The sequence below is a fragment of the Solenopsis invicta genome, chromosome 14 (assembly GCF_016802725.1).
Source record: "Solenopsis invicta isolate M01_SB chromosome 14, UNIL_Sinv_3.0, whole genome shotgun sequence".
Lineage (NCBI taxonomy): Eukaryota > Metazoa > Arthropoda > Insecta > Hymenoptera > Formicidae > Solenopsis > Solenopsis invicta.
Genome location: NC_052677.1, coordinates 5,557,314 through 5,571,834, shown reverse-complemented (window position 1 = coordinate 5,571,834; position 14,521 = coordinate 5,557,314). Strand labels below are relative to the sequence as shown.

Here is a 14,521-nt window from a genome sequence, read left to right as displayed (position 1 = left end):
AAATGCAGTTTACAGTATTTGAAAACGTGAATCTTTATCTTTAATTTGCGTTTTTGTTGAGCTTTGTACTTTTTTTTTTTTTTTTTTTTTTTTTTTACTGAGTTATTTAGCACTGAAGCAAAAATGGTTCCTTTATTCAATGTTGAATAAATCGGTGAATAAAAATCGTACTCGGATACTTACAATTACGGTTACCGGAGCGGCGGCTTACAATAAGTCGGCAAGCGGTAATTTTCGGGTCCCAGGCTGAACCTCCTCTGACGACATCACACACGACCACACACGACAGTGCCGAATCGATCCGTGCTTTTTGGCTCACCAGGCTCCGCCGAATTTCCAAGTGACATCACGATTCCTTCTCTCGCCGGTTTTTCACTGTTCCGGTATTCGCGATATTGCTCTCTCGCTTTTTCTTGAGATTCTGCGCCGTTGACACGTTGGTGATGTGAGCTTTGCCCATCAAACAACGAGCCGGCGGAGCAAGACGGGGTCCTTCGGAATCGTCCCAGTGTCGGCGCTCTAAGTTAGAATGGCGTTCCTTCCTAAGGTTGTTAGGCTGACCAGACCTTGACGGCTTCTGATCGGGATGACAGCTCAGCGGCCTGCAGTCTGCTGGCTCGGTTTTGGAGGCTCCTTCGCTGACGTCCGCTGCAATTAAAGATGACTATAGCATTTGAAGTGTTCGAGAATGTAAATGAAAGGAATAGGCGGAGCCAAGACTTAACTTTCCGGCGCGGTGTTGGCGTCGGTGCGGTTCCTGCTGTTCCCTCGGCTTCCTCGTTCGACGTTTTTCTCTGGACAGTCGCCGCGAACACAGAATTAATGGTACCGTCCGCTCGGGTTTACGCTAATTCTCTCGCTCTCTAACGCTCTTGATATTCTTACACAGTACAAAGAAAATATATAAACAGATAAAGAGCGGTGCAATGAGGTAATTAAAAGCGGAGTATTCACTTTCTCTTCTTTTTCCCGGAGAGAGAGAGACGCAACCCAGGATACCCCCGCGGCCTTATCGCTCTCCGGGACGGTGCTGAGGCATCATGTTACAAAATAAAAAACGGCGGTACGTAAGTTCCTGCAACATTAATAACAGTCATAAGAAATCCTCGTTCAACGCTTGTGTATTTTCCAATTTGCTTTTGTCTTTTGGGGCTAAAATTAAAAAATTTTTTTATACATTACTTATTTTAATCTCGTCATATTAAAGATTGAATCTTGCATGAATGTGTACTTTTTTATCAGATGTTGAAAATTTGTGAAAAATTGTTTAACTTTATCTTTATTAAAAGCAATCACGTGATTTAACTTCATAAGAGGTAACTTCATAAAATTTATAAAATTATAGTACCAGTCTATTCCAGCCATTTTTTTCTCTTGTTGAAGTTCTTCAGTCCATTTACAGCAGCAAAGTTAAATTTTACTATTTTTTTTATTTGCGTTATTGTTAGGCCATAGAAAATACAACAGTATTGTAATATATAATTCTCCAGTTCTCTCTCTGGGTCTTCATTGAACACAGGTTGTGCTTTTTTTGTTTTTTATAACAGTATTTTTTGACTGGTCCAACAATGTTGCTCTTGGGGTTGAATATTTTCTTTCTGCCTCCTGATATGAAATTTTCTTTCATTAATCGAATTGCTTTATTTAATTGTTCTATGGTATGTTTTTTGTTTTTTCTTAATATATTTTCAAGGCATCTGAAACGAAACAATTTGTTATTACTATACAACAACAAAATACTGTAACAACAGCGGTGCTGAATTGTTCATTTTGAATTCCAAAAAAGAAACGTTAGAATTTAATTTTATCCGCCACTAAACTTGAACTGGCACAACTTTACATGTCATCAACTTAATTTTGAGTTTTATTTGCTTCAAGTTTGATGGACAGTGTTATAAACAGGTATTTGATAGTCTTATGAGATCTTCATTATTATCGATCTTAGCTGATATTATTTCTGACGACTTAGAGGCTGATTATTTGAGAAAATTAAAATTTTATGCGTTTTACAGATATGTGGATGTTATTCTTATTATTCTACTAAAAAATGAAATTGATTTATGTACTGTCAGTTGTTAACAATTACCGTCCACATTTAAAATTTTTGTTTGTGATTGAAACCAATAACACAATTGCATTTTTAAACACTATGATCATTAGGGATAATGATAAACTGATAATGAATTGGTATCAAAAATTTGTGTTTTCCAATCAATATGTAAATTTTTTATCCAGTTATCTTCTCAAATACAAGAACAATAAAATTATTGTTAATATTACAATTAATAAACATAATTAACCTATTAAAAAACACAGAAAACTTATATTATTTGATTTAGAACAGAATAATAATGTGCATTTAATGTTTGTCTTTCTCATCGTTTGTTTAAATTTTGTGTTAAACCATCAGTCGCAAACCTTCGTTCTATAAAGGTACATGTGATTTTGATACGTGTTGACTCACGCTATTATATTTTAACATTTTTATCAAATTTTATTAATTTATATAGATTATTGACAATGGAAACAAGTAAATCCAGTGAATTTTTCTTTTTCTCTTTTTCTTTTTTGTTTCTGTATTGTATAAATACATTTATTTAGAAAGAACTCATGGACGGTCGTATTTTCTAAATAAATGATTTAAAATTGTTTAACCAACTTGCTTGGAAAGGACCTTGAGACATTGTGAATTAATTTAACTAATAAACAATTTGCGAGTTTTTTGGCTAAAAGAATTATTTACTTTTTGAAATATTGTATTGAAGTATTGCTGATCGTAATTTTTTGAATATAATAAATTTAAATATTATTTCTAAAGTATTTTCTTTAAATTTAAAGTATGCTTTAAAGTGTTTCGAAAATAATATTTAAATTTATTATATTCTGATGATAAGTATTAAAAAAATTACAATAAAAGTTATATATAAAATACAATTAGTTTTTATTCTATATTTTAATTTATTATTTGTAATATAATAAATGTAATTATGATTTCTGAAATATTTAATTTAAAAAATGCATAATATATATAATGTATATAAGAAAATATTTTGTTTGCGTGTGTAGGAGTATATTCTTGTACTACACACGCCGTAAACGGACTTAAAAAGTTTTTGTTCGTCCAATCGACGAAAGTAACAAAGCAAGTTTTTTGTTTGAATCTGTTAACATTTTCAAGCAAAAAATATGTCTAAGTTGAAAATTTTAAAAAGCACAATTTGCAAAGGACCCCGCATGATTTATATGAAAAAAATATTTTTAGTTAACTTGCTTGAATTTTTTATATGTTGTAAGTACTTGCATTTCTAATGAAAAACCTCAATTTTTAGAACATTTTTATATCTAGTTTCAGAATAAAAAATATTTGAAAGTCTCTTTTATGACATCAGCTCATAAGTATACCTGCACTAGTTTGAACTTAAATGCTTGCTCATATAGAGGAGACCGGGGCAATTCGGGAGACGGGGCAATTCGAAAAATGGAAATATCTTTTTATGGATACATATTAAAAATTTATTTTAAATACTGTAAAGACGTCCTAATGTAATGATACTGCTAACAAAGTTTTGTTGATAATGGCGTCATATTCAAGTTGTAGTAGTAAAAAATGTGTTTTGCGACAGTTAAAGTAATTTCTGATAGTCAGTATTTCTTTAAAATTTAAGTAAGATAAATAAAATTTTTTTTGGAAACTTTGAATATGCCATGTCCATTTGAATGTATTTGAAACATTTCGTGTTTACTGTTTGCTCTGTGATGTCTATTTTTTGTTAATTATACGCAATAATGCACACAGTTGATATCTGGGTTATTTGAAACACCAAACGTCGAATTGTCGTTTGGATGATTATTTTTTATATTTGCGTTCTATGTACCAAATATTCAATTTAATATTCAACAGATGTAATTACACGAATCGTTCTTTACTTGTTTCGAAAACGCTAAAGCAAAATTTTTTATTGTGCGTTTGTATTCTTTTATTGTATGTAACATTTCTTAATAATACTATATATCCTTTTCTGAATAAAACAAAGTCTTAACAACAGCTTTTTTACATTTTTTTTCATTTTAAAACATAAAATTCAGAATATTTTTAGACTAGTTTCGAATTATCCTGGGCTCGGAGCTATTCGAAATATTTGGTATTGATCGACATTTTTATATGTATTTCAAAGCAAGTATATTTCCGTGTTTTATCTATAATGGCATGGTGAAGGGAAAGATTTAATCTTTCAAATGGCCCAACTTTTTTTATTTTTTTTATTTTATTTATTTTTTTTTTATGCAAATAGGACTTAAAAGACGCAAAAAGTCTTCCGAATTGCCCCGGTCCCCCCTATTTATATCGGTAAGTAGAGAGGGTTTGGAGTTATTAAATACTACGGAAGTAACAAATCGTGAGGTTTTTATCTCTACTGACGCGCGCGCGCAATACGTACACGTAGAGAGGGTTTGAAGTCATTAAATACTACAGAAATGACGAACCATGGGGTTCTTATCTCTACTGACACATACATGCGCGCACGCGCACACACGCCCGTGTGTGCACGCACACACAGTTATCCACGGACATACGTACCGATATACATATATGAGTAAGCATACAAGTTTAAACTAGTGTAGGTAGGTATACATATGAGTCGATGTCTTGAAAGAAACCTTCAAATCTTTTTAATTCGAAACTAGACATAAAAATGTTCTAAAAATTGAGGTTTTTTTATAGGAATGCAAGTACTACACCATATAAAAAATTTAAGCAAATCAACTAAAAACGTTTTTTTCTTATAAATTGTGCGGAGTCCTTTACTGCGTATGATATATTTCAGAAACGTTTCTATTGCAACGTTTTATATCACAAAATTTAGAAACACTTTTGTTGCAACATTTTACATGACATTTTGTAGAATCTTTTCAGAAATATTCCATATAAGATGCGAAAGGTTTTTGTTCTAAACTTTTTGAAAGTTCTCTGCAACAATTAGTGCTTTATGGGAATGTTTTACGAATATGTCTACCTTTGAGAAAAAGTTTGAAAAAAATCTATACTTTTTAATCCTTATAACTACAAATTGATTTCAAAGCTCAAAAAGTTTTTTAGGCTTACTTGGATTTTTGAGTAAAATTCATGGAAAAATCGGGAATTTTTAGGGAATTGTTTTACATTTGAATAGATCTCTGTAAAAAGTTCTGTGTTAAAAGATCTATACAAATAAAAAAATTACGTAACTATTTTTTTAAACTGGAGAACCTCCTCAAGCTTATCGCAGTGATGAGACAATAAAACTCAGAAAGCAAATGTTGTTTTTTTTAAGGCTTAATCTTTTCTGATAAAAATAAAACAAGCGTTCCTCGCTGTATTTTCGTGCATTTACGCGATTAATAACGAGATGCGAAACTATTTTTCCAGGCAGAGAAGGAAGAACAGGCCGCAAAAGAGATTGCGCCGGCAAAGGAGTTCACGGGCCCAGTGGAAACTGCTCCCGCTCCGGAGCCCGGGTGGGTGAATGAGGTCGAGTCGACCGCCGTAGCCACAGAGAACTGGGCCGATGATGTAGCACCACCAGCAGCTGCTGCTATTCCCGCAGCCAGCGCCGCGCCGGCATTCCAAGCCAGCGGTGATTGGGCTGCCCAGGTGAGACATTTGCATTTAAACTTACTTTTGATTCATTAAATTGGTCCTTGTTATTTCTTCACTTTTAGCTTTGATTCATTATTTTACAAACTTGTACAATAGATGTTAAAATAAGACGAAAATCAAAAGGAAAGTTAACTCTTTGTGGCACGGAACGACACCTATCATTTAACAAAGAATATATCATGGGTGTCCGGCGCCGATTGATTTTCCTTGAAATATCTTGTTAAGCATGAAAATCTAAGAAACCTGTATTTTTTTATATTTGCGGAATCTTATGTTCAGGGGGTAAAACATTCTTTAAAAGAAGTTTTGCTTTCAGGACGGATATCGTCAAAAGTTAAGAGATTAAAACAAACATTTTTTTAACAAAAGTCGTACAGTTTAGAGTATTTTAAAGTTGTAAAAAAATATTTTATTTAACAAAATATTCCTACAACCCAAAGTTTTTTCAAATTAAAAAATTTTTTTTCTTTACATTAAAGGATATTTTTTCTAAATTTAATTATGTATAATAAAATTTAAAAATTTGAAAAAAGCTTTGAGTAGGGAGGTATTTTGTTAAACAAAAAAAATTAAAAAAAAATTTTTTTAACTATTTTAAAGTACTCTTTGAACCGTATAACTTTTGTTAAAAGAATTTTTTTCTTTCCCTTACACTTTTGACGATATTCGCGCTGAAAGAGAAATACTGTATTTTTTTCAAATGGGTGTTTTACCCCTCAAACATGAGATTCCGCATATATAAAAAAATACGGGTCTCTTGGATTTTTGTGTTTAACAACATATTTCACGAAGAATCAAATTTTTTCAATAAAAACCAATAGCGAATTTGACTGCACTGTGGTGCACATTAAAGCCGTTGTACACTGATTTAATCACAAGAAAAGAGACAGAGGTATCCTCCGAATTTAACAAGCCTTTAATATGTTGTAGTATAGATAAAAATAAGACATGTATTTTTTTGATATGTGTCAATACTCACTTTTAAAGGGTGAAACACCCTTTTGAAGAAAATCGGGTTTTTTCTTCTGAAGGGTACATTGTCGAAACTATAAGAGATAGAGATAAATGTTCTAATTGAGAATTAAATAGTTTGAAGAGTATTTTATAACTGTGATAAAAAAATTTCTTAAAAATTTCTTTTAATACTTTCCCTAACCACCTACCTATTTTTTTTAAAATTTTTATTTTTTTTATAAGCAAAATAAAACTTACTTTATTACAAATTAAATAGTATACGATAGTTATGTTGCAACATTTCTATTTTCCGAAAATAATTAAAAATCACTTTAATGTGCATTAGAGCTCACTAGTCCATCTAACCGAATTCTCTATAATATAATTTAACGCAATCAGTGCTTCATATATAAGCTACAATGTATAATCTTTGTTAAAAAATTTTATAGTCTTAAATTTCAACAGTATATTTTTATTTCGATATTACTATTATCATCTAAAAAACACAATGACTATTTTAATAATAATGGTGTTTTATTTCGACATTTAAAATTATATCAAGAAGATGAAAGTATTAAACAATAATACATTATATTAGACTGACGAAATTAAAAAACGAGAATAGAAGGCCTTCCTCAGCAGTGATTCTTGATGCCGAATAATAACTGTTTAATTTTTACAATTTTTATCTCAAATTGTGCGCCGTATATTTGTCGGATTTGAAATACAGTCATGAAACCGGTAATATTAATATTACAAGAAGCATATAAATATTTTCTCTCCAAAAAAAACTGAATTATTTTATTGCGAATAAATGATACCTTAGCCATGGTTCGAACCTGACTCTCCCTAATTCCGTGCAGGCGTCCTTTGACTACTGATGCATGTTATAATGAAAGTATTATTTTCATAAAGTCACTTGGAATAAAGATACGACACTGAGTATATACGAACATGCAGGCTTTGTTTTGTTATACCAAGCATGGGAAGTTATTACTTTATTATTACGTTAATTTTTTTTATAATAGCGATTTGTTAATGACTTTTGACAAGCAATTTGTTATCATTATGCATTATTTATTGCAAAAAGTAACACAAAAGTAATGCGTTACTTTAATTTGTTACGTAACGAGTAAAGTTACAATTTAATTTTTCAATGCATAACGCCGTTACTTGTTATTTTTTTATATTTTTTATAATTTGGTAATAATGTTACAATTTTCCATAATGGCAAGGCAGAAGAGGTTATGGCAGGCAAGGGAATGGCGGGATCCGCGGGATTAGGAAAGGCCGAGAAGGCCGGAAAGGTAGGAAAGCAACTGAGAATAACTACGGAGAGAAAAGAAGGGAGTAGGAGAGTTTCTTTTAGGCTAGCGGAAGAAAAGGATAGGGGGAACGGGAAGATTTGATTAAGGTAATGATGTCGGAACTGAAGATATTAAAAGGTGATAAGAAAATGTACAAAGAGAAGATAGAAAAGCTCAAGGGCGTAGTAAAAGAATGCGAGGAAAAGATAGGCAAGTTAGAAGAAAGATTAGAAGAAATGGAAAGGAACTGGAAAAAAGGAATGGAAAGAGACACGACAAGCGAGGTGTTAGAAGGAAAACAGGAAGATAGGAGAAGCGTTAGAAGCGTATGGAGCTTAAGGAGCAGGGCGGATAGCATGGGAATTCAAATTCCCTTCAAATTAAATTTAAATTAAAGTTTAGAAAATGATATTAAATTAAAATTTTTATTTTAGAAATTTGCATACTATATTAATATCATCAAGATAAATGAATACATTTATTAAAAAAAAAAAAAAAATATTGCACACATCCGGGAGCGAACTCGGATCTTACGATTGTGAAGCAAGCACCTAACGCACGGAGCCGACTGCACTGGTTGCGAGAACAGTTACCGGGAAGGCTCCTATGGCGCGCCGCGGTGTGACCAATTTTTACAAATTTATTATTTCGAAACTAAGGCCTATTCGATGAAACGCCGGGAGACGTAAACTTTTTTTCGTCTCCAGAATAACTAAAAAAATTGGGATCAAAATCCCAGGGTCTCTCACCTGGTTCTCCCCTTGTTAGAATAGGATGGGGTATCAGAGCTAGGAGATACGAGAATAGAATTAAAGAAGGGAAAGCAGGAGAAATAGTTAAGGAGTGTTGGTGGGAGAAAGAGAACTATAATTGGAACGACACATATGAGAAAGGAAGGGAAAGATATTACAATAGAAACGGCTGGGGGATAAAGGGGGATAAAAAAGATAAGAGAAGATGTAGGAGACGACTTAGAAATGGGATTAATAAACAGGGAAAGGGATACGCAGAGACAATGAGAGGATGAAAAAATTGCAAAGGCAAGATATAATAGGATATACAGGAGAATAGGTTTAAAAGGAAAGCTGCCGATGTATTTGGAAAGTAGAAATATAGAAGATACAAGTAGAGGTGATGAGATAAGGGCGAAAATGAAGCTAAAGTGTGGGAATTTAGAACAAGTGAATAAATATTGGTTAGAGGAAATACATTGGTCTTGTATATTTTGCGAGAAAGACAGGAATTATAGAACACTATGTTAAGGACTGTGAGAAAACTGGCGGATAGTTTGCGGAATTAGGAGATGATAAAGATAGGCTCATAGATCAAATATACGAAGAAGACTTAAATAGGCAGAAGGGAGTAGTAGTGAAGAAGCTATGGAAAGAGAGGGAAAGAGTACTAAAAAGAAGGAGGGAAAAGACGAAAGAGAGTGAGAAGACAGGAAGAAATGGAGGAGAGGGAGAGAGAGGGAAGGGTAGAATAAGACTGTAATATAGCTTTAAATGTTATAAGGTAGTACGTAGAGAGGAATGTTACATAAAACAAGGGCTGTGAAAGACTGAGAAAACATGCGAGGTAGGATATAGATAAAAAATAGAGTAGAACATAAAAATAGATTAAGGTGCAGAGGAATGAGTGTTTTAGAAAAACTTTGTAAACCAAGTCCCATTCTCGGCGTTGTAAGCTGAAGAGAAATAAATATCTATCTAAAATCGAAAAACAACCGAACGTATTAGAGATATTAAATCGGGATTTGTACTAATATTTTTAATACATATAGCTTCGTTAATAAAACGTAATTTTTTTTATTAAAAAATATTAAAAAATTTAAGAGATATTGCTGTTGGCATTAGATATATTTGCTGTTGTAGCTGTTTACGGTATCCATCGTAGAATCTATATAATTTATCCAAAACACAAAAATGCAGTATATTCTTCAAATATACATTGAAATCTAGTCTTTGTCGTAGCCGATATTTAAAAATCGCATTTATTATAAAATGGTGCTTATCTGAATTTAAGAGTCCGCATTATCGTCTAAAATTGAATCAATTTTTTTGGCTGTTAAAAAGAACTAATTATAAGATCTAAAAAAAATTTCCTACGACAAAGACTGCGTATTTTTATACTGAATAAATAGAAAAAAAATCCAAATCCGATCTATCCATTCGTTTTCGAAATATTTTGAATACCGATTTGAAAAACACGGTTTCGAGAAAAACGCGTTTAAAATTTCCAGTTTATGTTTAATCTCTTTAAAACGCTATATTTTTTTTATTTTTGCACATTTTGAGTTGAAACTTTAGGAAAGTCTTCTTTAGATCTATTCTAAGAAAATGTAAAAATTAAAAAATCTGTACTTTTAACTCATCCAGTACGTAACTCTCCTTAAAAATTATTTTCTTTTAACAAATTAAAATTAATGAGCAATTTATTCATTTTTACAACACAAAATTATGCAAGATATTCACTATCTGGAAAATCCTGGAAAGTTGTTGATAACAAATTTTTTAAAATAATTATTTTTAAAAAATATTGACCAGAATGAATAGAAATAATTTTATTGTAAAACTTTTGTATAAAACATGTTTTGATATCTTAAATAGTTTTTGAGATATAACAAAAAAAAATTGCTTTACACAAGAAGAGTGTTTTTACCCCTTAAAACCGTTTTTGGACTGCGACTAATATTTTCTAAATTCATCTATTTATGTAACCTACATGTATACAAAGTTACATTAAAATAAAAAATTTATACTTGGGAATGTTTCCTTATTAATGTTACTCCTTGGATACTTTTAAGCGTTCTCATTTTTGTTGTTCGCGCTAGTCTTTTTTTGTCATCGCCGTTTCTGCTCTTATTTCGGCTGCGTAGATCAATATAGGGCGTACGCAGATTTTATGAATTCTGACTTTGCTATTGACCGACATGTATTTATTATTCCATATTATGTCTCTCAAGTTGCCGGATATCCCTCAGGCGTTGGTGGCTTGATTACGCACTCGAAGAGAAGTCTGTTGCTTGTAGTCTCTTTGAAGTTCATACCAAATTATAAAAATATTATAAAAAGATAATGAGTAACGGCGTTACTTATTGTAAATCGTTACTTCCTATTCCTATTATACACTTCACTTATTTTTCGCGTTGCACGTCTTCTACTTGCATCTATTACTAACTAGCAAAACGTGCTTTTGAAAATATAGAAGATAGTAAACATGTGTTATTCTTATTTTGATAATATTAATTGTTTTGATAATAGAGCAGAATTGATGGAATATTGTATTCATATTTTTGAAATAAGACAAAAGAATTGTTATTATAAAACTTCTAATTAGACAATTTAATAGTGCAAACAGATTTTTTTAAAAGTATATACAGTCAAGTAAATAAAATTTAATTTTTATTTTTAAAAATTCTAATTTTTAGTTTTACAAAATTGTTATTTCCTATTTGATATCTTTTTTGTTTGAACTCATGAAAATTATTGTGAATATATTTGTCTTGATGAAACTACAAACAGTCAATAAATAGTTGAAAAAGCATGTAAAATGAAGCCTCTTCAGAAAGGAAAATACACGGACACCTGTTGAAAGGAGTGATAATTATGTATAGAATTCAAAGAAACTTTATTTACTCTCCATTTTTACGAATTTGATAAATATAAAACAAATCACATTTTTACGAAATACATAATAAAGTGTTAACATCAAGTGTCCGTGTGTAATATGTAACTTTATTATTCGATTAACAATGTAGAAGTTTCGATCCTTTGATTTGGACCTTAGACTGTATGTATATATAAATATGGACCGCTAAAAGCTAACTTTACGCGTGTAGTTAAGATGTGTAGCGCCATTAGTGTCTAAAATCTATAGTATGTGCTATTGAAGTTAGCTGTCATGCGTGCTAATGTGCACATGCCGCTAAGCGTGTCAGCAAGACAATTTTTCTAACCTAAATAGTCATCAACTTTAAGGAATATTATTTGCAAGACGAAGCGACGCTTATTTCTGTCAGATTTTTTTATTCTGTGCAAAAACGCGTCGAATATACAATATATAATATTCATACTGTTATAAAATGGTGTTGGATAACGTGATGTGAACTTCGCGCGTTTTTGACTACTGGATATGTTGGAACTTGTTGGCTTACAGTCGTGCTATAGTTTATGCAGATCATTAGCACTCCATATTTATATAGTCTAAGGTTTGTACCATTTTCAGTACAAAAATTGAAGTGATAGGTATTAATAATTATGGTGATCATTACTATTTTTACGACGGACGCATGATTGCCTAATAATGACCATTACGAAGCGCTGTATTGTTAGGCGACTATGCGCTCGTCGTGGGAATTCTAATAATCACCATAATTATTAATACCTATCACTTTAATTTTTGTACTGAAAATGGTCCAAACCAAAGAATCAAAACGTCTACACTGTTAATTTTTATCGGATAATGAGTTATATTATACATGAACACCCAGTGTCGACTTTATATTGGCATTACATTTATACATTTAATCTAATTTGCTAAGCCAAATACTATTTAGTTATAAAATATGAAATATTTCAGAAGTATTTTTCAATCTTTTTACTAATTTGATATGAATAAAATTATTTTAAATACAATGAAAAGATTGATATAAAAAAGAATTTTAAACAGTATTAGTACTAAAGAAATGTCCTTTAAACTTTTCATTTATTATTTTTTTTTGTCAACTGTAAAGTAGGTGCGCACTCGCATGTGTGTATGTATACATAGATACTATTGTTTATAAGTTCAAACACACTTACGATTTTCTCGCATCTCGCTAAAATTATCTTGGTGACGAAAAAATTGTAAAAAAATGTCCAAAAATGCCTTTTAAGAAGAAAAGATAACTTTCAAAATCGGTTTTTCAATTTTATCTGTATGATATTTTGTTCCATAATTATAAAATTGAAAATTGATACTTTTCAATTTTATAAAATATTGTATGTATGTTTATTGCTTCACTCTTACAATTGCCAAGAAGGGACTTGGTTTACAAAAGATTCTTAACCCATTCATCCATCCACACTTCTTACACCTGAATTCTACTCTATCTTAAAACTAATACTGATATCTACTCCAATATATTTCATTCCTTCACTATTTACATATTATACATTTTGTTGTGCTTAATCTCTAATGACTAACCTTCGACTAGTTCCGTATTGTCTTAACCTAATCCTTATCCTATTACTTTACAATTATACTAATCACTTTACCTATTTACATTTTTTACATTTCCTTTCTGTTTGCCTCTTCTACCAATTCTTTTCTTTTCCTCTTTTTCTTCTTATTCACCTCTTTTTCTCTTTCTTTCCATACCCTTCCTAAGATTTTACTTTTTACTTCTCATAATTTTTCTATAATTCTAACTTTATCCCTACCTAATTCACTAAATCTTTCCTTCACTTTTTTACATTCCCCATATAATGCTCCAAATTGTGTCCTAACCTACTTCACGCATTTCTTCTCCTTGTCTTCCAGTCAATATTTCTTTATTCCTTTTGTTACCATATCTTAAATTCACTAATGCTTTAATCCCCGCCGCCTTGCCTATCTTATCTATATTCTCAGCCCTCAAATATCTTGGACCTTCTATACCACTTTTTACTCCTCTTTCTCTGTATTTTATATTGTGTTTCGATTTTATGATTCTACTTTCCTCCTCTTGTCTTTGTATATCCTGTTCCCTCTTAATTAATTTTGCCTCTAAACTTTTTTCTGCCTCATCCCACTCCTCTACCACTTTCAGACTCCAACCATTTCTATTATATTTTTCCCTTTCTTTATCATAACCTTCATTCTCTCTACTTTTCTCCTTCTTTTTCCAACAACTTGTTGCTATATTTTCGGCTACTCCTGCTTTGATTGACCCTGTCCTCATATTTCTTTGCTCTTATCTTCTTAATTGAGAATAGGGTGGGCCCTATTCTCAATTTTTCCATTCCTAGTTTCCTTGTTATTATATACCTCGGTGTGCAAAATTCAATCCCGAATATCTACCTAACATAATCTAACATTATCTTTTTAAGTTCCGCTCTTTCTGTCCATCCCCATAATTTAACCCCATATGCCATTACGCTCTATACTAGGTATTTAAAAAATATCCACCTTCTTCTGAAATCATTCCTGCACACTCTTTTATCTAGACTCCACATCTTTTTTGTTGCTAACCTTCTTTTCCCACTCAATTCCTTAATATGTTGTTTATAATTTCCTTTCCTGTTAAACGTAAAACCTAGATATTTAAATGTGTGCACCTCTTTTATTTCCTTCTTTCCCCATTTCCACTTCTCTGTTCTTTCCTTACCTTTCCTATTAAACACTAATATTTTTGATTTTTCCGCACTTAACTTCAATTTTTTTCCCCTAAGAAAGCCTTTAAACGTGCCCATCATGTCTTCCATTGCTTCCCTATTCGCTAACATGATGTCATCCACATACGTCAGACTCCACACCCTCTCTTTATCTATTCCTACTTCTTCTATCCCTCTATCTCTCATTTTTTCCTCTAATTCCGCCATGTACATATTAAATAAGAGTAAATTTATTACACATCTTTGTCTTACTCCTTTTCTTGTGT

At 31.5% G+C, this 14,521-nt stretch overlaps 1 protein-coding gene across 1 annotated transcript in view; it reads left to right on the top strand.

The window, feature by feature from the left end:
- LOC105194043 (40S ribosomal protein SA) overlaps positions 1 to 14,521 on the top strand; it is a 34,757-nt gene that overhangs the window by 13,231 nt on the left and 7,005 nt on the right. The window contains exon 5 of the mRNA XM_011158756.3: positions 5,408 to 5,632. Coding sequence (XP_011157058.1) covers positions 5,408 to 5,632 — 225 coding nt within the window. The remainder of the gene's footprint in view (positions 1 to 5,407; positions 5,633 to 14,521) is intronic.